This window comes from Lynx canadensis, chromosome D2 (assembly GCF_007474595.2).
Source record: "Lynx canadensis isolate LIC74 chromosome D2, mLynCan4.pri.v2, whole genome shotgun sequence".
Taxonomy (NCBI): Eukaryota; Metazoa; Chordata; class Mammalia; order Carnivora; family Felidae; genus Lynx; species Lynx canadensis.
Genome location: NC_044313.2, coordinates 30,913,148 through 30,939,341, shown reverse-complemented (window position 1 = coordinate 30,939,341; position 26,194 = coordinate 30,913,148). Strand labels below are relative to the sequence as shown.

At 51.5% G+C, this 26,194-nt stretch overlaps 2 protein-coding genes and 1 long non-coding RNA gene across 3 annotated transcripts in view; 2 read left to right on the top strand and 1 right to left on the bottom strand.

Moving 5' to 3' along the window:
- Window positions 1-14,484, top strand: part of UBTD1 (ubiquitin domain containing 1) — a 52,159-nt gene extending 37,675 nt beyond the window's left edge. The window contains exons 2-3 of the mRNA XM_030335342.1: window positions 11,842-12,069; window positions 13,374-14,484. Coding sequence (XP_030191202.1) covers window positions 11,842-12,069; window positions 13,374-13,759 — 614 coding nt within the window. The 3' untranslated portion in view covers window positions 13,760-14,484. The remainder of the gene's footprint in view (window positions 1-11,841; window positions 12,070-13,373) is intronic.
- Window positions 14,485-16,030: 1,546 nt separating this feature from the next.
- Window positions 16,031-25,812, top strand: ANKRD2 (ankyrin repeat domain 2). The gene is made up of 9 exons (XM_030335336.1): window positions 16,031-16,187; window positions 19,681-19,782; window positions 20,586-20,744; window positions 20,859-20,966; window positions 22,700-22,798; window positions 23,129-23,227; window positions 24,410-24,508; window positions 24,615-24,713; window positions 25,523-25,812. The coding sequence occupies exons 1-9, from the start codon at window positions 16,101-16,103 to the stop codon at window positions 25,670-25,672; spliced, it is 1,002 nt and encodes a 333-aa protein (XP_030191196.1). The 5' UTR covers window positions 16,031-16,100; the 3' UTR covers window positions 25,673-25,812.
- Window positions 18,392-26,186, bottom strand: LOC116738378. Its single transcript, XR_004344245.1, has 3 exons — window positions 26,061-26,186; window positions 18,612-18,764; window positions 18,392-18,456 (listed from the first exon to the last, which is right to left on the bottom strand). It is a non-coding gene; the product is annotated as an uncharacterized LOC116738378 (long non-coding RNA).
- Between the last annotated feature and the right edge of the window lie 8 nt (window positions 26,187-26,194).

Below are 26,194 nucleotides of genomic sequence, written 5' to 3'. Positions count from 1 at the left end.
GACCTAAAAGACAGACGGTAACTTGGGGCTGGCTCCCAGGAGAAGCCAGGCTGTGAGCGAGCCCTGGGATCGAGAGAATGTAGAGCCACAGCCGGTGGGGTGGGGTTGGGGATTATGGGGTCTTTTCTAGCTCCAGCTTCAGCAGTTCTGGACAAACTTGTTGTGTTCGTTGTGGAGGCAGAGGGGTCAGTGCTCAGATCGAGGAAGGCAAGAGCCCAGAGCGCCGTGGTACTGGGCAGCCCTCACCTGGGCCAGTCGGTGAGTTAGCTTAGTGCAGGGGAGGGTGAAGAGGATGGCAAAAAACCCGGAGAAACCGTAGAGGAGGAAAAAGTGGGCTTCCGTCTGGAGAGGAGGAAAATGTCAACCCCGTCAGAGAGGTTGTGACTTGTTCTGTGTTGTTCCAGAGAACAGAGCCAATGGATGTTAGGTCAAAATAATAATGTTAATAATAACAATGGCAAAAACAATTTCAGTGGCCGCAATAAGAGCCTAATCTGTAGCAAGTATGGTGCGGGTGTGTGTTTGCCTTCAGTTGAGGAAGCAAGAGCCTGGCCTGGCTGGGTGTTAGGGAGACCACACCGGAAGTGTTAGGTTAGTTGATTTATTATGTATAATTTTCTTGACTGTATTAGTTAATTTTTTTTTAATTTAATATATATATGTATATATCTTTACTCCTCCCAACCTCCCGAAGAAGTGGGCTGTTACTACCTCCTACTTCCTAGAAGACTAGAAAGCTGAAGTCATTTACTCAAAGTCACGTAGCTAATTTATGATGGAGTCGATGTTCAAACCCAGGTCCCTCTGACTCCAGACTATGGACCTTCAGCCCCTGTGTTTCTCTGTTGTGCTGCCTGCTGCATAGCAGGTGCTCAGTGAAGGGTGACGGTGAGACTGTTAACTTTCTCACCACTTGGCCCATCCAACATGATAGGCTTCCTCTTCTTGCAGTCACTGCCTCGTCTCCAGAAGTGCCTCCGGCAGGAGCGTTGTGTGGGGTAGGAACTCCGTCTCCATCACCAGGCCCCAAACCAGCCACGCGGAATTAGAGTCTGTTTCTGTCAGGCTCACAGAGGCCTGGGTGCATAGTTAGGCTACAGTGTGCTGGGAGGGCCCAGCTCTCAGATTCCATTCATCTCTAGTGAGAACAGGAGGGTCAGGCAGACTCGAAACTCCTCCACGCTGATGCTCACTCTGAGGCGCGTTCTGCTTGCTGCTTTCCCATTGGTGTATCTGTCACCTCTCACACTCCTGACATTTTAGTAAGCTAGCTATAATTCAGCTTCCACTGGCAGCAGAGCGGTTTGACAGGAAGAATTTACCTCCCATCCCCACTTCACACACACACACACACACACACACACACACACACACAGGCAAAAGCTGTGGATTTGGGACAGTTCACATCACCTCTCAGAGCCTCGGTTCCCTCGTCTATAAAATGAAGGGGTTAGGCTAACAGACTTTAAGGTCACTTCTGGCTTCAGGATTCTGCCATGCTCTGGGGCACCTGCCTGGGGGAGTGGCGCATGTCCGAGTCAAGCCCTTGTGGCACTTGACACCCAGTGAGAGGGAGTCTCGGGAGTCAGAAGGCAGGCTGTGCCTTTCGGCCTCCATGCACCTGGCCACCAGGCCCCCAAGCCCATAGGGACCCTCCTTGACAGCGGGGCTGTGGGAAGCACAGTGGCAGAGATGACCTGTCTCTCTTCCCTGGAGTCCTGAGGTAGCAAGGGGAGCTGGCCAGATACCAGAGACCTTTCTAGCAACCTCTGGGGAGTTCCTGTTTTATTTATTAGCCGCCATCCTCCCTCTTCTGCGCCAGGAAAAGTGCTGACCCTCTGCTGTGCAGCCGCACAGGGAAGCAGGCATACATTAAGCCCGCTCTTTGTCCCTGTCAAACTTAACCTCATTTAACCCCTACATCCTCCTGCACTGTGATCTGGAGACTAGGAGTTCACTACAGCAGGAGTTTTCAAAGTTTTCAAAATCACAGCAACTTTACGGGGGAAAAAAGGATAGGAACCTTTCATTCTCTTAATTGCATAGTGATAATAAGCACTATTGACTTGGCGTGATTGCTAATTACAATAGTACTTCCTTTTAAGCATTGGGTAGAGTGGTCTCTATGATCCTTACAGCAGTCCCATGAGATGGAGGTTACGTCCTCTTTACAGATGGGAACACCGAGGTTAGAACGGTGAGGTTGTCTGCCCGTGCTTACACGGGTGGTCAGTAGCCGAAGCAACACCCCCCCCCTTCCATGTCTGAAGCCATATGTAAGTGGGTAGCCACATTGGAGAGAGAAGGTTTGCTAGTGTCTCTTAACTCATAATTACCTATAATCTAGGTTGCCAGAAAACATGTAATCAAGGTTCCTTCTAGAGCTGGTACCACTTTCACACTCTGGCCAGGACTTTGGTGCACCTGGAACAAACATCAGTATGTGATGAAGATAGGAAGGAAGATACTGGGGCACTGGGGTGGCTCAGTCAGTTAAGTGTCCAGCTTCAGCTCAGGTCCTGGTCTCACAGTTCATGAGTTCCAGCCCTACATCGGGCTCTGTGCTGACAGCTCAGAGGCTAGAGCCTGCTTCAGATTCTGTGTCTCTCCCTCTCTCTCTGTTCCTCCTCTGCTTATGTTCTTTCTCTCTCTCAAAAATAAATAAATAAACATTTTTTTTTAAAAAAGGATAGGAATATATTCACTACAAGAAAGGAACTGGCCGGGGTGTTTTGTTGTTGTTGTCATTGTTGTTTTGGTGGTTGTTATTTTAAATTTATATGAACCTGAGACAAGGAGAAGTGCAGTGATTTCCCAAATACTCAATGTTTTAACTCGGGAAGTACAGTATTTGGTAGCCTCAGAAAAGGAGCTGTTGGTTGTATGTCAGGTTAGATCCCAGAAACGTCCCTGAGGATTTGGGTGTTCTGTTTGTAGTTGAGATCAGACAGCCCAGTTTTCCACCAGGGAATGGGACAGAGGGATGACTGGGGGAAGTCAGCTCGGGGCAGGGGAAGAGTTCAGTCAGTGCCTGGCCCAGGAATGCCACCTTTCGTCCTGTCTGGCCACTTACAGCCTCCTGGCTGGGGGGCCAGGGAGCCCTGGGCTGGAAGGATAAGGCAGAGAGTAGATGAAGGCCCTGCTCCCCCTAAACTCACCCCAGTAAATGTGTCCGTTGTGCGCGAGTGCAGTGAAAGCGCGTACTGTCTCTGCAGTTATGTGTGCCCCCTTGTCCACACCCACTGCCCAAGCAGGGGGCCTCTGAGCAGGTTTATTTTTCTTGGCTGCACTCTCTCCAGTTGCCAAGAAGGTTCCAGGCCCTCACTGGACATGGTTTCTGACATCCAGCCCTTCTTCCTCCAGTGGGTTTCCTCCCTGTATACCTCAGGAACTGGTTTGTTCCCTTCTGGACTCCCTCCTCTACCGCCCCCTTTCTTCCTAACTAACTCTCTTGCTTACAGGGATTCCTTCCAGACAGCTCCATCTGCTCGCCCAACTTTGATCTTGCCTCTCCCCTCTCCAGCTCTCCCCACTTTTCCTAAAGTGCCTGCTCACTTCATTCACTCACTCGCTGAGTAAACAGTTACTGAGACCTGCTGCATGCCAGACCCTGGGCCTGCCCTGGGACCCCAAAGATGAACTGGAGATGAGCCCAGCCCCAGGGGGGACAACCAGCCTCATCACAGAGAACTGCAATTGCCCTGGGCTGCGAGCATTGCCACTGAGCCTGGTACAGGGCTCCCAGAGGAGCCTTGGTTCCTTCAGCCCTGCCCAGGACCACCTGGGACCTGCAGGGCCCGGGTGGTGATACAGTTTAGGAAGCCTGGCTTGTCGCTTAGCAACTGGCTCCACCCCTTTCCCTCCCTGAACCCTGGAGCTGGGCCCAGGGGGAATGAATGGGGAAGAAGGGCCCGTGCTGAGGAGGCCCCAGCTAGCAGAGCTGCTGGCAGCACTTTCCCTTTGAAGGTTACCCCAGCTCTGAGGGTCATCCTGGGCTAAGTCTAACTATAAATACCGCGCTTCCTGAAGGGGTTACCTGGGCTCCCCTTCCCCTGTCTGCACCCTTCCCTGGCTGGGCTGATCCTTCTTCTGGGGACTGCTGTTCTTTCTGACCTATTAACCCCTCCGCCAGGTGCCATACTTGAGCCCCATCTTACCAGTCCCCAGCTTCCCAGCTGTGACTACCAGGATGGGAGGGGAAAAGGAGAGATTCAAGTCTGCATCCTGGCCAAAGGGCCCTTGCAGCCCAAGATGTTGGGACAGAGAGATCCTTGTCCCTGCCTTCTCCTTCTGCCTGGAGCCTCATCTCTCACACCGGCCAGAGCAAGCCCAGACTTGTCACATAATCAGTACTCCTGGGGAGGACACTGTTGGCCTCATCCCTGGAGTTCGGGGCCTGGGGATGGAGCTTGGTAACCGAGTGTGGAAATAGAGCTTGGGGATTGTCGAAGGTATAAATAGGGCCGTCTCCTGGCTTGGGCGGACTGACTGTCCTGGGAAATCTCTGGTTCCCTTGGCTGGCCTCAGACTTGGTGTCACATCCCAGTGGCTCTGTTGTACCAATCCCCAAGGCCACAATAAGGACCTCTTGAGGTATGATATCAAGAAGCAAAGGGCCTAGCTTCTCCTGAAAGCAGACCTTTCCCCTGCCTGCCCACAGCTGCTCTCAGCCGTGATTCCTCCATCAGGCTCCCCACCCTGTTCACTGGGTGTTCATCAGCTCCCATTTTCAACTCGGTAGACACTTGCTGAGACCCTGCACCAGGCCAGGCATGCTGTGAGGCCCTGGGGTGTTCAGAGGGAAGCAGCCGGGGCCTGTCCTCCTTCTTCTGTAGGTTCTCGAGAATCCCCTCTTTGGCGTCGTCCTTCTGAATTAAGCAGGGCGAAGCAGGTGGTGGGCGTGCACAAACGCTCATGAGCTCCGAGACACAGCAGCTCCAGGCAAACTGGAAAGGACCTTTAGTGTTCTCTCCCACTCTTTTCAGTGCCCTCTCTTGGGGGTGGTATCGCCAGACACCATTCATTATCCAGGCCAGACCACAGCGTCCACCGTCATTATCCTCCTCCGACCCAGACATTGTGCCCTGCTGCTCTCCTCCCTCTTTGCTCCACACCGGCCCTCAGCAGCAGCTTCGGGGGTGATCTGCTGAACTAACTTATGTGATGGTGCCATTCCCACTCCTGTTTTGCTGTGTTTACAAGTGGAATCAAGTAGGTACTTGATTCCCAACCGCTCTGATTCTGATTCAGTGGGTCTGAGGTTGGGCCCTGGAGTCTGCCTTTCTAACCAGCACCTGAGAAGATCCTAACACAGGTGGTACGTTGGACAGTCCTTTGAGATTCCAGCTTTGCCTCTGTACGCAGCAACCCACGCTCTCTGCTCAGTCACAGATACCTTCTGCTGTTCCCGTGCACTGTAATCACAGAAACCCACAGCTTTCACGGGCGTTTGGACCTCCCCGTGCAGGTGTGCACCTATACTACAGAATGGTCTTTTGTTGTTTCTTAAATCTCCCTTCTGTCCACTTCATTAAGGATAAGGACCGTTTCTTTGACTCCGTCTTTGATCTGGCACTTATTTAGGACAGGTAGAGACAGAAGTACAAGCCACCAGATGGTCCCATTGCGGAAACCAGCAGCTCCCGCCCGGCCCCTAGACAGAATTGCCCAGAGTCACCAATAACGGAAATCCTAGAGGCTGTGGCCCTCGAGCTTTCCAGCTTCTCACCCGCCCCCCTCCCCCTCCCCCCCCCCCCCCCCCCCCCCCCCGCCAAAACCCCTCACTCAACTTCCCAGACTCTTCCTACTTTTCTGTGGCTGCTCCCTGGAACTTTACATACCTTTTTTCTTTGTTAACACCTTCCACTGTATTATTATTACCAAACTCATAAATGCCTGTTGTGGAAAACTTGGAAGATAGAAGCAAAAAAAATTTCTTTTTTTTTTTTTAATTTTTTTTTCAACGTTTATTTATTTTTGGGACAGAGAGAGACAGAGCATGAACGGGGGAGGGGCAGAGAGAGAGGGAGACACAGAATCGGAAACAGGCTCCAGGCTCTGAGCCATCAGCCCAGAGCCTGACGCGGGGCTCGAACTCACGGACCGTGAGATCGTGACCTGGCTGAAGTCGGATGCTTAACCGACTGCGCCACCCAGGCACCCCAAAAATTTCTTTTTCATTATGCCAATCAGCTAGAACTACTGTTAACATTTTGGTGTAAATCCTTCCATTCTTTTTAATATACATAATTTCTCATACTCTTTTTTAGAAGCAAAAGCTGGAGCATAGAGCACTTGCTGTTCTGTAAACTTTTATCGCTGTTTTGTGGACACTTCTCCACATTACTCAGCATCACAGAGTGGCTGCTACAGAATGCGCAGGTTTTCTTTAGCCTTTCTCCTGCTGGCGTGCATTGAGCTTGTTTTGAACTTTCCCTGTTTAAAACTGTGTCGAGTGAAACGGCTCCGTGGATAAACCTTCGCCACACACTTGTAATTATTTTCTTAGCATACATTCTTAGAAACCAAATATCTGAGCCAAAAGGAGGCACATTTTTGAGTTTTTTGGTACCATACCAAATGCCCTCCAGAAAGTTTATACCAATTTGTGTAGCATATGAGAGTGTTCACACCCTGTCTACTGCCCAATGTTTTTGACTCAACTGACTATAAAACATCGTGTTTTTTTTTAAGTAACTGAAATTAAAAATATTCATCATCAATTTGCTTTTATGTTTGGGTTAAAAGCTTCCTTTTAGGTTTTTGTCTGTATCTTTGCCTAAATTTATAAGCATCAGATTGTAGGGATCCAGACATTTTGGCATGTCTCTTACCCATGCTTGCCTTAGGCCTGGAGAATTTTGCTGGGTATTTTTATGCTGTATTTGACTCACTGTTGAAGGGAGCCAGCACCTGGCCCAGAGGTGCTGTGGCTGCCCCCTACTGGCTCCAAAGTGCCATGACAGATGCAAAGGCAACTATTGGCTCCTGCTGTCCTGCATCAACGCTCCCTGTTCCCACCATCACCCCCTACCCCATTCTCATATTTTCTAGTGTTTTCAGCCTGAAAGAACCAACGTACAAGGTGAGGAATTTTTAAATCGTTGCAGCCCAGATGACTGCAGGTGCTATTAACAGTTGCAGATGCGCACTTGCGTTGTCCATCTGCGGTGGGTCTATGATAGTTGGAAAGCATTCTGCTGCCTGTGTGCAGGGGAGGGGACTCTGAAAGCCAGGTATGTGAGCAAAGCATCCCTCAGGTGACGACTTTGAAAGGGGACGCCACGGGGCTATTTTTATTTTAAGGAGACAGTGAGAGGCATGTGTACACGGTAATGCTTCAGGTGTCCTGGTATCACCAGTCCAGCAAACTCAGTTGTCGGGAAAAGAGCCAAAACCTGACCATTTGATGGGGGTGGGGGGGGGGGGGGAAGGGCATCTGAGCGGGAACAACAGATGTCCTGGAGCCTAGTCACTTTCTTCTTTAGGAAGCCGCTTTCTTAGAACCAGATGCTCTCGATTTTGAAAGTACTGAAAAGCTTTCTCAACCCTTGGCAGATTAGGAGCTCGTTAGCTGGACCTGACCTGGACCCATAGGAGCCACAGGTAGATGGAGACCAGTAAGGAGTGACATCTGGCAAAGAGGAAGGAGATAGGAAAATTGTAAAAATTGGCTCAAGAAGTTAAAAAGACAATCATGTCACCAAGTAGAGGGTCAGAAGTCCCACACCCCAGAGGTCCCAGTCACTGCATGACTGTGAATCCTGGTTGATCAAAGTTCTTGCTAAAGGACTAGAGAGAGAAGGGGTCAGAAATCATGAAGCAGAGCTATTTCTTTGATCCAGGCTAAAACAACTCTGGGCCAAACTTCCACAAATAATGTTTGGACAAAACTGTAACCTGTCTCTCCAGTGCCTCCTTTCTCTTTCACACTTAAGCCTCTGATTGATCCGGTTTTGATGTCTGTGGCTGGTGTGAGGTAGGAATTCTGTCTCATCGTTTCCTGTATGGAGAACCTGTAGTCCTAACACTGTTTATCAGTAGTTCATTGTAAAGAAAAATCACCTGCATTTCTCCTCTACTCACGTAGAGTACTTCTGATGCCAGTTTTGTGGGTGTTTTTCCCACACCAAGAAATTCTCCAGTTCTCTGTGGACACCAACTCACGTCCTACTGTTCTATTCAATTGTGACACTACCCAGAGTTGGTGCAGACCTCACAGGATGAGGGATCAATCCCACAAGACTGCCCCCAGCTTCAGTAAGTAGTGGGTCCCCAGGTTACCCACAACTTATGCCCAACTTGACTGCAAATCAGAGGTTCCCATGACCCTCTCTCTGTGTTCAAGAATTTGCTAGAGCGGCTCACAGAACCCAGGAAAACAGTTTACTTAGTACTGCTGATTTATTACAAAGGACATTTTAAAGGATACAACTGAATAAACAGATAGAGATACATGAGGGGAGGTCGGGAAATGTCCTGAGCATAGGAACTTTTGTTCCAGACTTGGGGTCTACCATGCTTCCAGCACATGGATGTGTTTACCAGTCTGGAAGCTCTCCAAACCCCATACTTTTGGGGGTTTTGTGGAGGCTTCATCACAGGTGTGGCCAATTATTAACTCAATTTATAGCCCCTCTCCCCTCACCGGAGAATGTGGAAGCAGGGCTTCAAGTTCCAAGCTTTTCATGGAGCTTACCAAGAGCTGCCTCATTAGAACAAAAGACACTTGTATTACCCAGGAAATTCTAAGGGATTTAGGAGCTCTATATCAGACATTCCTATCACTCAGGACATTATAAAGCTTTTGGAGCTGTATATTAGGAGCCAGGTGAAAGACCAAATATTATCAGAAACCAGGAGCAGAAAGCAATATATAGATTTATTTCACATCCATCTTACACACACACCCCATCTGCAATGTTCCTTCTCATTTTAATCATGTTTCTGTATATGCCTGGGTCTATTTCTGGGCTCTCTATTCTATCCTGTTGGCCCATTTGTCTGTCCCTGTTCCAGTCCTGCACCCACTATAGTTTTATAATTAGTGTTGGTAATGGTAGTGCAGGTTCTCACCTCAGTCTACTCTAGCGGTGGTTTTGTTTTTCTATATAAACTTTAGAATCAGCTTGCCAAGTTCCTTTGGGGCGGGGGTGGGGGGGTGGGGGAACCCCTCCCAGTTAGGAATTCCCAGTGAGGAATTTCCTCCAGTTTAGAGGAAAATGGACATTTTTATGATCTCTTTGAATATTGTTTCATCCCCATTCTTCCTGTTGTATCCTTCTGGAAATTCTGATTTAAAATATTAGACCATGGGGGCATGTGTGTGGCTCAGTCAGTTAAGTATCCGACTTTGGCTCAGGTCATGATCTCACAGTCCGTGAGTTCAAGCCCAGCATCCAGCCCTGTGCTGACAGCTCGGAGCCTGGAGCCTGCATTGGATTCTGTGTCTCCCTCTCTCTCTGCCCTTCCCTCACTCATGCTCTATTTCTCTCTCAAAAATAAGTGGACCTTAAAAAATTTTTTTTTTTAATATTTAAAAATAAATGTTAGACCATGTAAATTTCAAGTATTATGTTTTTCAGTTCTAGAAGTCCTGTATGGTTCTTTTAATTTCCTCTTGGTCATTCTTTATAATCTCTTTTTCCCTGTTCATATTTTTAAGACTCACTTATTTATTTATTTATTTATTTATTTATTTATTTATTTATTTTGAGAGAGACGGGGAGCATGAGTTGGGGGGCAGGGTCGGGGGGGGCAGGCAGAGAGAGAGGCACAATCCCAAGCAGGTTCCCCACGGTCAGTGCAGAGCCTGAAGCAGGGCTCGAACTCTTGGAACTGTGAGATCATGACCTGAGCCGAAATCGAGTCAGACGCTTAACCAACTGAATCACCCATGCGTCTCAAGACTCACTTATTTCTTAAACTTGGTATTTCATAGTCTGTGTCTGATAAATCCCATATCTGAAATCTTTGTCCATCTGATTCTCCCATCTACTGTTTGTGCTAACACGGCTAATATTGCCTTGTTGTCTTGTATGTTGTGAGTTTTAAAAATGACACAACAAAAACAACTATGACCTTGTCATTTATTTTCCTTGGACCTTTATCCTGGGAATTCTTTGAGGCCTGGCTTAAAGTTGTTTTCCCACAAAGGATTTGCATTTCCTTCTGCTAACCCAGGAGCACTTTAAAGTAAATGTCTGGCTTTCAGAGTTTTCTGTCTGTGCTGGTAGCTGGTAGCCGGCAAACCCGCAGGAGGGCCGTTTGTGGATTCAGTCTGACCTGAGGTGGAATCCTCACTCTGTCACTTACTGTGTGACCTCAGGCAAGTCATTTGATCTCTCTGCCTGTCCCATCATCTGTGAAATAGCTATGAACACCTAGCGCCTAAGGCTATTGTGAAGCTGAACCAGGATAATGTATATAAATACAGTACTCGCATGGGGTTCTTTCACACAATTGGTAGGGAATGGATGGCATGGTCGTCCCCCGAGGAGCCCTCTCCTGCCCCAGCCCGAGGGGGTGGCCTGGGGGCAGACCCCAGCTCTGGTTCTGTGCCTCGCCTGTAGGATCTGAGTTTTATCGAGGGAGCTGAGTGATTGAGACCTTCTTCCTGTGGATTATTCTGCCTTCAGCTTTGAGATGACTGAGCCTCCCAAAGCCTCTGAGAGATGGTTCTGCCCACAGTCTTGACTTGTTTTGGAAGTCACTTGGGGCTAGGTAACAAGAAAAATGACACTTAACAGAATTGTTTTCTTCTTCAGATGCTGCAGGGGGATTTTTGGTTGGTTGGTTATGGTTTTTTTTTAAAAAAATACGCTTTTTGTAACTGTATGCTAGAACATTAATAACAAGACATTGCAGTTTATCATTTTTAATCATGGGAGTATATGTTAACAGTATTTAAGTGTAATGTAAAGTATATTGGCATAAACAACTGTTAGGTCCTTTCCATAACAACGAATATAAAAACGAAATTTAATAATATGCACGCAACTGTGTTGAGAAAAATGGGGAAAAGGAAATACGTTTAGGTGTCCACAGTGGTTATTTCTGAATAGTGGAAGTCTTGAGTAATTTTTTTCCCCAGCGGCAGCAGGGTACAGACGGCAGTGAGAGGGTGGCCTTGGTGATCAGAAAGCCTTGTGTTGGCTGCCTGGGTGACTCAGTCGGTTAAATGTCCGACTCTTAATTTCAGCTCAGGTCCTGATCTCACGGTTGTGGGATAGAGCCCCACGTAAGGCTCCATGGAGCCTGTGTGGGATTCTCTCTCTCTTTCTCCCTCTCCCCTCCCCCTCCCTATTTGTGTGCACACACACGTGTGCTCTCTCTCTCCAAAAAATTAAAAAAATAAATTAAAAAAAAACGAAAGTTTTGTGTTAAATCGGTATTTGTGTGGCCTCAGGCAGACGATAGGCTCTCTGGGTCTTTTCCCCCTCTGCTGGGTTTTGAGGATCAGATGAACAGTGGGACTAAAGGGCCTGCCCTGTGATCTGGCACAAACTGGCTCCATAAATGAGAGCAGTTTTTATTATCACACATCAACATTCTTTACAGATTTTTTAAAATTCCAAACATGTACTCCTTTATAATCAAAGGGTACAGTTACTGAAAACAACAATAGCAGGCACTGTATGTTCTGCTGACAAAAATAGTTTACATCCCCAGGTTGGGCGTGTGCGGTTTCCAGACTCTTCCCTGATGGTGGGAAAGGGCCCTGGTGCTCAGGAGCCACTGCTGGGGAGGGTTGGGAGATTGCTGACGGGTGAGGGGTGGGCGAGAGGGCTGGCCGCAGCCTGGCTTTGGAGGTGCTCAGCCTGTCCCTTCTGTCCTGCCCAGGGCGCAACGAGCCCCTGAAGAAAGAGCGGCTGAAGTGGAAGAGTGACTACCCCATGACCGACGGGCAGCTGCGGAGCAAACGGGACGAGTTCTGGGACACAGCACCTGCCTTCGAGGGCCGCAAGGAGATCTGGGACGCCCTCAAGGCCGCCGCCTATGCAGCCGAGGCCAATGACCATGAGCTGGCTCAGGCCATCCTGGACGGAGCCAGCATCACCCTGCCTCATGGTGAGCGAGCAGGGCCGGGCTTTATCCCCGCTGGAGTGGGGGCCACCAGGCTGCTCAGGGTGGAGGAGAGCCGGTGGCCAGCCACACATCGGGAGTTTTTCTCCGAGCTTCTAGGTGGCCAGGGTGGCTATTTGCTTGTCCAGTCAGGCAACCCTTACTGAGCATGGGTCCCTGTTTGTCTAATGAAGAGGTAGAAAGGCACCAGCAAACCTCAAAGCAGTGTGATGGGAGCAAGATAGAGTTGCTCAGGTACTTCGGGATCTCAGAACATCTGAGGTACTAACCTTCTGTGTTGGGCATTATTATGTGCTCGGTACTGAGCGAGAAGCTTCTACTGTATTATCTCATTTAAGTTCCTAACAGTCTTATGGAGCCATGTAAAGTAGAGGGTACCAGTGGAGTCACAGACGTGGGTTTTAACAAATGTCTCTGTTTCTAGTAGTGTGCTCCTGAGAAGGGAGCTTCTCAAATTTAAAGTCTCAGGAACTTATAACTATGAAGGGGGATACCCACCTAATAGAATGGTTGTTAGGACTCAGAAAGATACACGGAACATCCTTTAGTCCAGTCCCAGCACTCATTAGGTGCTCAAGGCACGGTAAATATATTACTACGTGCAATACATAGTCCAGGAAGGAAACTGGGGCCCACCAAGGTATAAGCCATGAAGAGCAGACCTGTGCTTTTTCATTCCCCCTTGTAACCCCGGCACCCAGCACATACACGCAGGGGAGAGTTGTTGAATGAGAACATGGAAAGTGATGCAGTTTGCCAGAATTGAGCAAGCTAGTACCTGGTAGAGCCCGAAGGCCAGCCCACATCTTCCCGAGTGTACCTTGAACTCCTCCCATCTGTATGTCCAAGGGACACTTGGCTGTAGGGGAGGGTTCGGGGACTGTGGGGTGGCCATGACAGGTGTACTAGTTTGCTTGGGCTGCTACAACAGAATACCACAGATTGGATAGCTTATTAAACAACAGAAATTCATGTCTCACTGTTCTGGAGGCCGGGAAGCCCAAGATCTAGGTGCCAGCTGATGTGAGTTTTGGTGAGGGCCTTCTTCTTGGCTTGTAGATGGCCATCTGCTTGCTATGTCCTCACGTGGTGGGGAGAGAGCATGCCTGAGTGTCTCTTTTAAAGCTACTAATCCTGTTGGATCAGTGCGCCACTGTATGACTTCATTCAACCTTAATTACTCCCAGATAGGCTCCCATCCTCAGATACAGTAGCATTGGGGGTTAGGGCTTCGACATAGGAAGTTTGGGGTTCCCCAGCAGACTCTGATTGCCCTGCTTTTCCCACAGGCACCCTCTGTGAATGCTACGATGAGCTGGGCAATCGCTACCAGCTGCCCATCTACTGCCTGTCGCCACCTGTGAACCTGCTGCTGGAGCACACTGAGGAGGAGAGCCTGGAGCCCCCCGAGCCCACGCCCAGCGTGCGCCGCGAGTTCCCATTAAAGGTGCGCCTCTCCACAGGCAAGGACGTGAGGCTCAGCGCCAGCCTGCCCGACACGGTGGGGCAGCTCAAGAGGCAACTGCACACCCAGGAGGGCATCGAGCCGTCCTGGCAGCGGTGGTTCTTCTCTGGGAAGCTGCTCACAGACCGCACGCGACTCCAGGAAACCAAGATCCAGAAAGATTTTGTCATCCAGGTCATCATCAACCAGCCCCCACCACCCCAGGACTGATGAGCCCACGGACCCTGGGAGGAGAGGCCAAGGAGGCCTCCGCGGGGCTGAGAGGCTTCCCGGCTGGGCACCAGGTCCCCCCACCCTGCTGCTGCCTCCAAGTGCTGTTACTTTCCTCAAGGGCGCCTCCCGCCGGATGGCTGCTGGGCAAGCTGTGAAGGGACCCTGCCTCCCAGGGGCACCGTGGGCCACCAGCGCCCCACACCCAGGAAGCAGTGCTGCCTCACACAGGCTTTGCCAACCTTGTCAGAGGAAGGGCAAACTGGGGTGTACCACCCTGCCTCTCTCCCGCAGCAGGTTCGAGCCGCAAGGGCCAGCCCGGAGGCGCCTGGAGCCCAGATCTGTCGTCTGGTGCTGCCGGCTGTGCTCACTCCGGTTTTCTGCTCAGGGTCTGAAGCAGCTGCTGTCCCCTTCCCCTTCCCCCATTCCCTGACTCTGCCCTGGGCCCGGTGCCAATCCCCTGGAGGGGAGGGGATGGCTTGTGAGCCCCAGGGGCAGGGAGCCCGAGGCCGGCCTCTGCCTCTCCCTGCCCCCCCGCACAATTGGCAGAGATGGGGCAGGCTGGTGGCCGGAAGGCTGTGCTGTCGTGGCAGGGGTCTGCACAGGGCCATCTCCTGGCTGTAACCCAAGCGGTGGGGGGTCTGCAGCCTGGTCATGGCCCATAACAGGTCCCTGTGTACAGACATATCTGCATATTTATCAATAAAGCCTTTTGCTCCTTCCTTCTCTCTTGCCTAGCTTTGACTCCGGTTCTCTGGCAGCTCCGTGGAGCCCCGGAGCCAGTTCTGGTGTGGGAGCAGGTGGGTGTAAGGCCTCCCCGGCTGCTCTGTCCACAGCAGAGACTGCAGGAGCCTCGAATCACTAGTGTTCCAGGCCCTGTGTTCTCACAGGTCCTTGGGAAAAACCACTTCACTGCCGAGCCCACTCTGCTTATCTTTAAAGTAGAGACGATGCCGCCTGCCTCGCCTCTTCTTCAGTTGCTGGGAGGATTAAATGGGATAATGGATGTGAAAGTGCTTTGGAAGCAGACGCAGCATCTCAGGAAGGTGGCGTTAGTAATCCGCAGGTCTGCTCCCGTGGCACACGGGAGGGTGCCGGCTGCCTGCCCCAGCCCCTCGGCCAGCCCCCCAGGACTGAGGTGTGTGCGAAAATCCTAGGGCTGCTGCACTGCGCCCTCGGCAATGGGAAAGAAAAATCTCTGACCAATTTAGGTTATGAGCATGTTGTCAGCTTGCCAGCAAGGGAACCAGAGGGGAAAAGCAGCCAGTGCCTGTCCTTCCTTCAGGAAAAGTGTGCGTCTTGTCGGAGGGGGACCTTTGATCAGGTGGCTTAGCTAAAGGGCAAGCCACTTGAGCGTTACAGAACTGGTGGCGTCTGTGGCTCACTGGCAGGTTAATCCTGGGTCAGGACGACCCGGGGCTCGCTCACTCCCACAGTTCTAGGTATGGAGCTGAGCAAGTTCAGGTCTGCTTTTTCTCCACTGACAGTTCTCCTTCTCAGCAAGCATGGCTGGACCTCGGTCAGGGTGGCCTGATGAAACTGGGAGGAAATGGTGTCCTCGTCAACTGGGCTTGGCACTGTACTCTGGCCCTTTTCGGGTGGCTTCCTGAAACCCCTCTTGAAGCAAGACTTTTTCAGTTTTGCAGAGGCCTCCTGAGACAGACAGATGGGTCAAGGTTTGTCCGAAGCTAATGGACATGCAGCCACGTACAGTGATGTCTCGCTAGGGGGCGCTGTGGGGCCCCAAAGAGGCAAAGGCCTGCTTGAGCTGCAGGCGAAGGGGGAGGCATCTGCTCTCACTCCTGCCCATCGCCTTGACACTCCAGCCCAGACATAACAGAGTTTGCCTCACCCCAGGGCAAGCAGGGTCTGTTCCCGGGACAGCTGGGGACACAGGCCTGTATTGGGTCCGCACCGTTGGCTTTCAGTTGCCCTCACTGGTACTGGCTGGGCAGTTTCCAGGCATCCAGCAGGTGGCACTGCCATCAAGGTTAGGGGCAAGCCAGCGGGTTCTTTGTGCCTCCCAGCTGTCCTGGCTAAGGCTCAGCTCTACCCAAGCACTTAGGACAGAGGCTGGGCAGGCTCCTTCCTGCAGCCCCGCTCTTGGGGTGCTGGGCCCTTCAGCTCTAATAGGCAAGGGGGTGGGGGGGGTGGGCAAACTGTCCCTGCCTCCCCCAGCTCCCTGGGGCTGCCCGGGGTGAAGGTGACAGGTGGGGGAGGCAGGTGGAGAATTGGGCCGGTGAGCTCATGGCAAAGGCGCCCAGCGGGGTGGGGGTGGGTACCCTGGCTTATAAAGCCCCTGAGGCCCTGTGGCTTGCAGAGGCTGGTTATAGACGGCACCATGGAGGGCTCTGAGGAGGGCTCTGAGGCGGTGAAGAGGGCCACAGCGCTTATCGAGGAGCGGCTGGCACAGGAGGAGGAGAATGAGGTACAGGCACAGGTGTGGGGACCCAAGGGGTTCTAAGGAGATCCAGCTCTACTGTCAAGGGCCACCACATCTGTAGTGGGAAGGAGGGCAGGTGTCCCCAGCGGCCCAATGGCTCCACTCCAGCCTCAGTGGGCTCCTGGTGGAGGAGGTTGCTAGCCGTGGGTGACTGAGGCTTCAACCCCAAGAACTGAGAGACCGCAGGGTAGGCGAGCCACGCGGGGTTCCCGAGACCCTGCCACACACCTAGGCCTCGAGGAGGTGGTCCGGGCTGCACAGAGCGGGACAGCTGAGATGCTGTCTGGGAGTGTGGGAGTGTGGGGCCCGGAGATCTCCCACAGCTGCTGGGTGGGAGGCTGGGATGGGAGAGACTCCAGCGTTTGGTCCCTACAGAATAGAGACTGGGAGCAGAGTGAGGAAGGGTGCTGGGAAAGGAAGCACGGGTTTTCCCAGGAATACCAGCCCCACCTGGGGAGGCCTGTGGAGCATGTGGCTCTGGGCAATTCCATTTTCTCTGGGATAAAGAAATTTGGGGGGGGGGCAGGGAGGAGGGTGCAGGCTTGTCTCCTCTTCATTCTATTTAAACTAATTCTCGACTTAAGAGTGCTCTGCCAAGTGCCAGGTGCTGGGAGGAATAAGAGAATCAGTGAGGCCAGCCCCTGCCTCCTTACCAAGCCCACATTCATTTTAGCCAACATCCATCAGGCGCACAGTCCACTAAGAAACAGGCAGTTAGGGCGCCTGAGTGGCTCATGTTGCTTAGGTGTCCGACTTGATCCCAGCTCGGGTCTTGATTTCAGGGGTGTGAGTTCAAGCCCCATGTTGAGCTCCACGCTGGGCAGGGAGCCTACTTTAAAAAAAAGAAACAGGCAGAGTGTAGACACGGTGAAATAGGGTGTTCAGTCAGAAGTGAAAGAGCACAAAAGGTGGGTGAGTCGTTCTGACCATGGGTGCTCAAGAACTCTTAGGGGCAGGATGGCATTTGAGTGGGGCCTTCAAGGCTCATGAGCAGAGATCAGGAGGGGAGGAAATTCAGGCTTAGGAAAAGACAGGCACTGAAGCTCAGGTGAGTGACAGTGGGACTGTCCTGAGAAAGTCTGGTAGTAGGAAGGGGTTAAGGCTGGGCACAAACCAGAGGGGGCCCTGGGAAAGATATTTATTCTTTGGGCAGTGGGGAGCCACTAAGTGTTGCTGAGGGAGGGCAAGTGGCACCATCTGACCTATTTTAGGAAGGCAGCTCTGACAGGCTGAGAAGGACATGTTGGAGGGGAAAGACTGGCCCTAACAGGAATGGGAGGGAGGAGACCAATCAGTTCAGAGGTAGGCTTGGTTCAAAACAGGAGCGACTGAAGGGGGGTGAGGAAGAGGGAAGGACCAGGACTCTGCTGGAAGAAGAGATGAGACGAGGGGCAAGGGTGGCAAGTTTGTGGGGGAAGGGCTTGGGCTAAACCCACTGCCAAGTCCTGGCTGGGGCACCCCTGGATCTCCAGGAATGCCGCTTCTCCCCCGGCGCCAGGCAGGTGAGTCATGCCATTTCTGGAGGGCTGCCGCTGGACACAGAGACCTTCAGCAAGGGGACACGGAGCAGCCTTCGTCCATTCATTCACCCAACAAATATAGCAGCAGGCTGTCAGGACACTGGGCACCCACAGAGCCCGCCTTCCCACCAAGTGCCTCCTACGTGCCAGGCACCATGCTGAGCACTGTCCAGGCTTTCTTTCATTTGATCTGTAAAACCATCTATGAAGTAAGGTAGGAGTTTGTTCTGTTGTATTTCACCAACCAGCATCCAATTCAATAAACATTTACTGAGCACTTACTCTATGTCAGCCCACAAAGACATCTGAAGCAAGGGACTGTAGAGTCGGGGTAAGGCAAGGGTGAGCATGGGAGTCCGTTGTTGTTCCCGCCAGGCCCCAGCCCAGCAAGGTCCTCAGAGGGGAGCCTCTGTGCAGTCTGCACCCCTTTCTTGGCGTGGGAGGAGAAGGAGAGCCCGGGAGGCTGCGGCTGGGGCTCTGTTGTGGGAAGCATATCAGGTCAGGTCATCACTGAGGACTTCGGGGTGGACAGAGTTGCTGAGCCCACCTGTCATCATCCACTTGCTTATTCATTCATTTATCCTCCAAACATTCACCGAGTACCTGCTATATGCTAGGCCCTGTCACAGGGACTAGGGTTACCAAGATGATTCAGACCCAAGCCCACCCTCTTGACAGTGGGACCCGGCCAGACCCCACCAGTAGTAGCCGCAGCCCGAGGTCATCCCTCATTCCTGGAAGAAGATACAGTGTTTCAGGGGAGGCCGGCACCGGGACACCTCAAACTATGTAAAGCCAACGCGGAAAGGAGAAGCCAGGGGGCACCAGGACCTCCCCAATGAAGAGCTGGGAAATCAGTGCCCAAAACCGCTCTTGAGGAGTACAATACCGGAGCTCAGTGGCAAATGCAAAAGGCAGCTGAGAGCTCTGTGAGGGTGGCCATTCCTCCCCATCTGGACTCAGCATCCTCCAACCTGGGCGAATGTTCCCGGCACACAGGCCTTCAGAGATAGCGGTACAGCACTTCACAAAAAGTGATTTCCTTGAAAACAAGAGGAGGCCATGAGAAAGTGGTCCAGGCAAGTCAAAGATACAAATGGTGAGGAGACTTGGCAGGAGTTTCACCCCTATAATTACAATGAAAATAAGGTTAATGCTAAGAGTCCCTTTAAAGTGAAAGCTAGTGAAAAGTGAAGGTGTAACTCCCATCCCTCAGACTCCCTGAGAACAGCAGGTTTCCAGCTCCAGGATATCATGAAGTGGTAAAATCTGAGGAAAAAAAAAAAAAAAAGTTGGTATCTAACAGAGAGTTGCCAAAATTTTTTATTGGTATGTGAATCTATTTAAAAAATAACTATCAACTCTTACCACAATTATTTCATCAATGTGAAAATTTTAATTTTTTAATGTTTATTTTTAAGAGAGAGAGAGAGCGAGTGCCTGTGGGGGAGGGGCAGACGGAGCCGGGTACAGAGGATCCGAAGCAGGCTCTGTGCTGGCAGCAGAGAGCCCCAGGTGGGGCTTGAACTCAAGAACCATTAGATCACCACCTGAGCTAAAGTCAGACGCTCAATCAACTGAGCCACCCAGGCACCCCCACAGTGAATTTTTAATGCCAGCAAAGTAAAATCACCATCATCTCAGTGCTTTAAAAACTGAATATATTTAATTTCATGAAAACTCATTCCAGTAACCCTTAAACTTGTTTTGCTGAGGACCCACAACCATCAGGAGACAGGTGTTTGAGCTGAGGTTGGGGTCAGGGTTGGGTTGGGGAGTTATGGGGAGCTCTGCTCTGGCCTGCGGCTCTCCAGTCAGGAGTGGGGCATGGAAGGGATCTGGGGTCACACAGGAGGAGGTCCGTAGGGTGCCCTTGGAGTGGGTTGGGAGAGAGGCTCCCTGCCTCCCTGGCCTGCTGAGGGCAGGTCCTGGAGCATGTCCTCTCCTTGGCTCACCAGAAACTCCTAGGAAAGGCCCAGCAGAAGCTGCCCATGGACATGCTGGTGTTGGAGGATGAGAAGCACCACGGGGCTCCGAGTCTGGCCTTACAAAAGGTTAAGGTAAGTGTCAGGAGAACCCAACCTCTGTGCTTAGGGGACAGGACAGGCAGTTAGGGCTTTGCTGCTCCTAGTGTGGTATGAGAACCAGCATCTCAGCACCCCTGGGAGCATGTTAGCAATGAAGAATCTTAGCCCCACCCCAGACCTGCTGAGTCAGAATCTGCATGTGTACAAGATCCCAGGGAATTTATTTTGGAAGCCCCAAGTTATTGAGTGGCCCTACCGCAGGCACCATGCAGGTGTTAAGGGGCTCAGGGAGACTGCGTGTGCGGACTGGAGAGATCTCCGTGCTCATAAGAGAAAAACGGTTTCCCAAGCAGTATTGTGGAGGATGATCCCATAGGATGCTTGTCTGAAGGACATCAACCAAGCCATACTAGAATTTACCTCTGGGAGAGAAGGGCTTTCTCTTCATACCTCTTATGTTTCTGTATTTCTTTTTAATATTAATCATGTATTACTTTTATCATAAAACACACACACACACACACACACAAATGAAACTGCATGGAAGGAAAGCTGAGGATTCATACTCCGCTCAGAAGTCCTGGGCTAAGGATTGCCTCTGAGATTCTCTCATCCTACCCTTCACCTACGTGAAGCCTTGAAGCTGGTAGCTCTTACGCAGTCCCCTCAAGTCTCCCCTTGTCCCCTGATCTGAGCCATCTGTGTCCCTGTCTCATCTGCTTCTTCTAGTCCTGGATTCTTTCTCCCTTGAGAAGCTCTCCCTATCCTCCTCCCCCAGCTCAGCTCAGGGTCCCCAAGCCCCCAGCATGGGGGTTGATGAACCCCCCTCCATGCAGGGTCAAGAGCGTGTGCGCAAGACATCACTAGACCTTCGGCGGGAGATCATCGATGTGGGTGGGATCCAGAACCTCATCGAGCTACGGAAAAAACGCAAGCAGAAAAAGCGGGAAGCACTGACTGCCCCCCAGGAGCCACCTCCAGAGCCTGAGGAGATCGTAAGGGTCCTGGGGCGGGGGAAACACCTGTGTTGTCAGGGGTGGGGTGGGGGTGGGCAGGGGGTCTCTGATCACTACAGAGCAGCCCTCCATGACTAGATTCATGCCTTCCAGACTGGACCTGTGGACGAGGAGACATTCCTGAAAGCGGCAGTGGAGGGGAAAATGAAGGTCATTGAGAAATTCCTGGCCGATGGGGGTTCCCCGGACACCTGTGATCAGGTGATAGTCCTACCTGCACCTGTGCCTGCCTCCCTGTCAGAGCTGCCACCCCCACCCCTCCCACTTGTGGACCTGTTTGAGAACAGGCACTGGGTGTCCTTTAGAAAGGGGTCTTTAGAAGATTTGGGATGTCCTCTTGCCCGTGTGGGAACTTATCTAAATCTTTAGGCCCTTTTCAAGTTGAACCACCTCCAAGGAAACAAATGTCAGGTGGTCCTTTAGGGAAGAAAGAGGAATAGAGTTAAATTTAAAAAGACAAAACAAAGAATTTGAGGCTCAAATCCCATCTGTACGGGACCTTAGCTATGAGACCATTGCTAGGTTCATTACCTCTCCATGCCTAAGTTTCCTTCCCTATAAAATGGCCTATTTCCCTCAGAGCATGTCATGGGGATCAAACAGAATATTAATGCCTTAATAAGTCATTACTGGATGAAGGAAAAAACTATAAAGCACATACTAGGAAATGATATTATTTTTGTGTTGCATTATATAATATGCTTCCCTTTAAAAATTATTTTTATTTTATTGTGGAATACATATAGCATGAAATGGCCATTTTAATTTTTTTTAATGTTTATTTTTGAGAGAGAGAGAGACAGAGCATGCACGGGGGAAGGGCAGAGAGAGAGAGGGAGACACAGAATCTGAAGTAGGCTACAGACTCGGAGCTGTCAGCACAGAGCCCGACACAGGGCTCGAACTCACGAGATGTGAGATCATGACCTGAGCCGAAGTCAGACGCTTAACTGACTGAGTCACCCAAGCGCCCCCATTTTAGCCATTTTAAGTGCACAATTCAGAGGCATTAATTACATCCACCATGTTGTGCAATCATCACAACAATTTTCAAAACATTTCCATCATCCATCACACTTCGTTTTGTTTTCCCTGAAAACTGCCTCTTTCACACTTGGTACGGTGCTCTTTCACACTCATATCCCAGGATTAAGCAAATTTATGGTCACTCCCTTCAGCCTGTATCATTGTGGGCTTAGACTGCATGGCCTTTCCATTCTTTAGACTCTGGAATCTGAATCCTCTGGGTCTATCCAAGCACCTCCTGTCCCTGAGCACTGTACCAGGTGCTGGGGCGGGGGGGAGGGGGGTTTGCAAAAAAAGGGAAGACCAGGGTTGAGGGTAGAGGGAGACTGGTGTATAGCCAGATCTTTAGACTATGGAAAGATATGCCCCATGGCTTGAGTGTTTCAAAAGATCAAAGCAAACTGCTGAAACTCGTTCCTTCTTTGGATCAGTCATTTGTGTGCACCTGCTCATTCCGGCCCTGGGCTAGGCACTGAGGAGAAGCAGAGTCTAGTAAGGCTTGGCTTGCCTTTCAACACCCTCTCACCATGGAAGGTTCTCTGGGTCACCCAAGGCACAGCTCTGGCCCAGAGGTTTCAAGATGATGGCACTTGAGTTGCCCTGCCTCTTGAAGGAGTAGCAAGAATTCATCAAGCACTCACAGGAAGTGAGGGCAAAATAGGCATTCCTGGCAGAGGGAACAGCCTGTGCCAAGGCCCAGCGTGACATGCTTGGGAGAGGGCACATTGAGAAGGTCAGAGTTCCCAGGGCATTAGAGGGCTCCACAGCTGGTCTAGATAGAACATGAAAGAGCTGGCAGGACATGGAAGATAGGGGGACCGAGCATACGGGTCAGAATCGAACAGGGTTAAGTCCTGGGTCTTAGCCTGGGGCCAGAGATCAGGCCCTGACAGTCTCTCTGGGGACAGTTCCGCCGGACAGCATTGCATCGAGCTTCCCTGGAAGGCCACATGGAGATCCTGGAGAAGCTTCTGGAGAGTGGGGCTACTGTGGACTTCCAGGATCGGGTGAGCTATAGAGCAGGTATTGGGCGGGAGGTAGGAGGTAGGCCCAGCACCAACAGACCCCCTCTTCCCGTAAACCTGTGCCAACCTGGAAGACACTCATGCTTCCTCAGGGGCCAGGCCTCATCTCTAGCAGATTGTATGACCTGGGGCCACCCTTCGTTAATTTGGCATGGACCTGAGGGTTCTCCTGCTCTGCTTGGTCCATAGCCCAGGCATAGGCATGCCCCAGCCCCTTCCCTGCCCTCTTTCCCTCGATTCCTCCCACCCTCTTGGCTGGGGTCCTTTCCGCTAGGCTCCTTTCTTCCCTAAAGCCCCATCTTTCCCTTCTAGCTGGACTGCACGGCCATGCATTGGGCCTGCCGTGGGGGCCACTTGGAGGTGGTAAAACTCCTGCAAAGCCGAGGAGGAGACACCAACATAAGAGATAAGGTGGGGCAATAATGCTCACAGATATTAGGGTAGCTGGAGGGGGAGGGCAAGAAGCAGAGAACAGAAAAGCCCAGTAGGGCAGGAGGGTAGTGAGCTGGTCTGGTTTCTAGAGTGGCTGCAGAGCCCAGGGAGGGGTCCTTGCCATCAACTGTAGGTCCTTGGGGACCACCATCTGGGGATGGGAGCAGAAGGGCAGGAGAGAAGAGAAGAAATCCACTATCGGGGGGCTTTGGGATCACTCAAAAGATGCAGGATGTGTTCATCCATGCAATTCTTTATCATCCTTTATTTATCTGTCCATCCATCCATTCATTTATTCATCTGTTCACCCACTATTTTTCTGTTTATTCATTCCTTTGTGTATATCCTTGAACAAGTGACAGATAGGTTCAAGACAGCCTCTGAGCCTATGTTATTATCTGTCAAATGTTTTACAAAATTATTATATAATTAGACGTGAAAGTGTATGTAAATTATTTATTCAGCATAAGGCTGATGTTTTGTAAGCTTCTGCCATGCCTAATACATGGTCATCCCTCAGTAAATGGCATCTAGTATAATTATTTATTTTTTTTAACAATTTGGAGCATCTTTTTTTTTTTTAAGTTTATTTATTTTGAGAGAGAGAGCCAGGAAGGGGCAGAGAGAGAGAGGGAGAGAGAGATTCCCAAGCAGACTCCACACCATCAGGACAGAGCCCAACGCAGGGCTCCATCCCACAAACCGTGAGATCATGACCTGAGCTGAAATCAAGAGTCAGATGCTCAACCCACTGAGCCACCCAGGTGACCCTAAGATTTTTTTAAAGTAATCTCTGTACTCAACATTGGGCTCAAACCTACAACCCCGAGATCAGGAGTTGCATGCTCTACCGACTGAGCCACCCAAGTACCCCACATCTATTATAATTATTAAAAGAAGGGCAGAGGAGTAAGCAGTTGCTCACAGCTGGGTGAGAGAGGAACCATAGAAGGCTTCCCAGAGAAGGCGGCATGAAATACTTCAGAGTTAAACCATTGGATAAGATGGTGGAAACTGTAGCATTCCCAGCCCCTCCAGGGCTCAGGCCTTGACACTACGACTCAGGGAAGGGACTAGGCTGGAATTAGGACAGCCTCCCTTCCCGGAGGCACCACAGTCCAGGCTCCTTCAGCTAGCAGTTCCTGTTTCCTCCCCACCCAGCTGCTGAGTACCCCCCTGCATGTGGCAGTCCGGACGGGGCAGGTGGAGATTGTGCAGCACTTTCTGTCCCTGGGCATGGACATCAATGCCAAAGACAGAGTGAGTGTCCAGCTTCCCTTCTGCTCAGCCACCCCAAGGGTGTGCAGGCAGCCTGAGGGCTCCCACACGCCCCCATGGGCCACACTGAGTATCACACTGGCTCTAGGAAGGGGACAGTGCCCTGCACGATGCTGTGAGGCTCAACCGCTACAAAATCATCAAATTGCTGCTTCTGCATGGGGCTGACATGATGACCAAGAACCTGGTAAGTTCATTCCTTCCCAGATTCAGTAATCAGTGTGCATGACTCCCCCAGGCTCTGTGCCAAGAACTTGGAGGAAATACAGAGCCAAGCAAGACTCAGCCTGCCCTTGGAGCACCCTCACAGTGGAAGGTCTCTTTGGGCCCCTGGAGATTTGGGGACCACCCACCTTCCCAACTCGCTCTTATGCTTGTCTCTGTCTAGAGTGCAAGTGCAGAGAAACGGCCAGGAGGGGCAGTAAGAGGACTTCCCAAAGCCCCCTCCCAAAAGATGCAAGGAAGTCCTAATGTCCAGGCCCAGGGAGGCCAAAATCATGGAGGGACAGAGCTAGAAGGAACCTAACTAAGCACTTGGTTGGCGCAACCACTGCTAGCACACTGTGTTGGCCTGGCGGGCCTGGAGTTCTCTGAGGGTCCTATATCCCCTAGCCCAAGCTCTTCTTTGGGGCCCAGTGCAATAGCAAAAGAGGGGGGAATGGGAAGGTCCCCCTGCCTCAAGAAAGGCTAAGGAGATAATGGGAAAGTCAGGACGATGTGGGGAGGAAGTAGATGAGGGCTTCTCAACCACATTATTGGTAAGTGGGGCTGGATAATTCCTTGTTGTGGGGACTGTCCTGCGTATTGGAGGCTTTTAAAGCAGCATCCCTGACCTCTGTGCACCATATGCCAGTAGTTTCCGCTCCCCTGATGGTGACAACCAAAGCCACCTCTAGACACTGCCAAGTGCGTCCAGTTGGAAGCCCCGGTTTAGATGAGGGCGCCTCCTGGGACAAACTTCTGAACAGTGACGGCATCTCCTCTTGGTTCCCCCAGGCAGGAAAGACCCCCACGGACCTGGTGCAGCTGTGGCAGGCTGACACCCGGCAGGCTCTGGAGCACCCAGAGCCAGGCGCAGAGCAGAACGGGTTGGAGGGTCCTGCTGAGAGTGTGCAGGAGACCCCCCAGCCTGTGCCAGCCCAGTGAACACCTGCCCCTGGCACCCGGGCTGTCCCTTGGGCACAGCCAGAGGATCACAGTAATGGCCCCCAGAGCTGACAACCCTGCCATTCTTCTGCATACGACCCGGGCACCCACAAGCTACCGCAATTAAAAAAAAAAAAAAAAAAAAAAAAGTCGTTTTTGCTATTTGTGATGTTTGTTTCTATTTGTGTCCGAAATGCTTAGGAATGAAGGAAAACTTTGGAGCAAGGGCAGGCTCGGGGAAGAGGGGAACTTAGAACCTTTCCGCCCCGGCCCTGTTGCTTTTCCTACAGGGGTGTCTTCTTGCTTCTTTACTGCCAGCCCTCCTCCCACATCCCCAGCGCGGACCAGCTTCCCCGCGCACCCATCCCGCCCCTCCCCCGCTCCGTACCGGTGACCGCCGTCCTATGGGGCTATGTGGCCAGCACAGCCTTGTCACGTGGCAGCCCGCACAGGAGGAGCCTGGCGGGGGTTCAGGGGCTCGGAGAGCAGCGCCTCGCTGCTGACGTTTCTCCCCAGCCGCGC

Bases quoted from the DNA above. Each gene is read 5' to 3' on its own strand.
- ANKRD2 (XM_030335336.1), top strand. From the start codon at position 16,101: ATGGAGGGCTCTGAGGAGGGCTCTGAGGCGGTGAAGAGGGCCACAGCG. The intron at 22,799-23,128 runs GTGAGCTATAGA...TTTCCCTTCTAG, and splicing joins CTGTGGACTTCCAGGATCGG to CTGGACTGCACGGCCATGCA. The intron at 24,509-24,614 runs GTGAGTGTCCAG...CACTGGCTCTAG, and splicing joins ACATCAATGCCAAAGACAGA to GAAGGGGACAGTGCCCTGCA.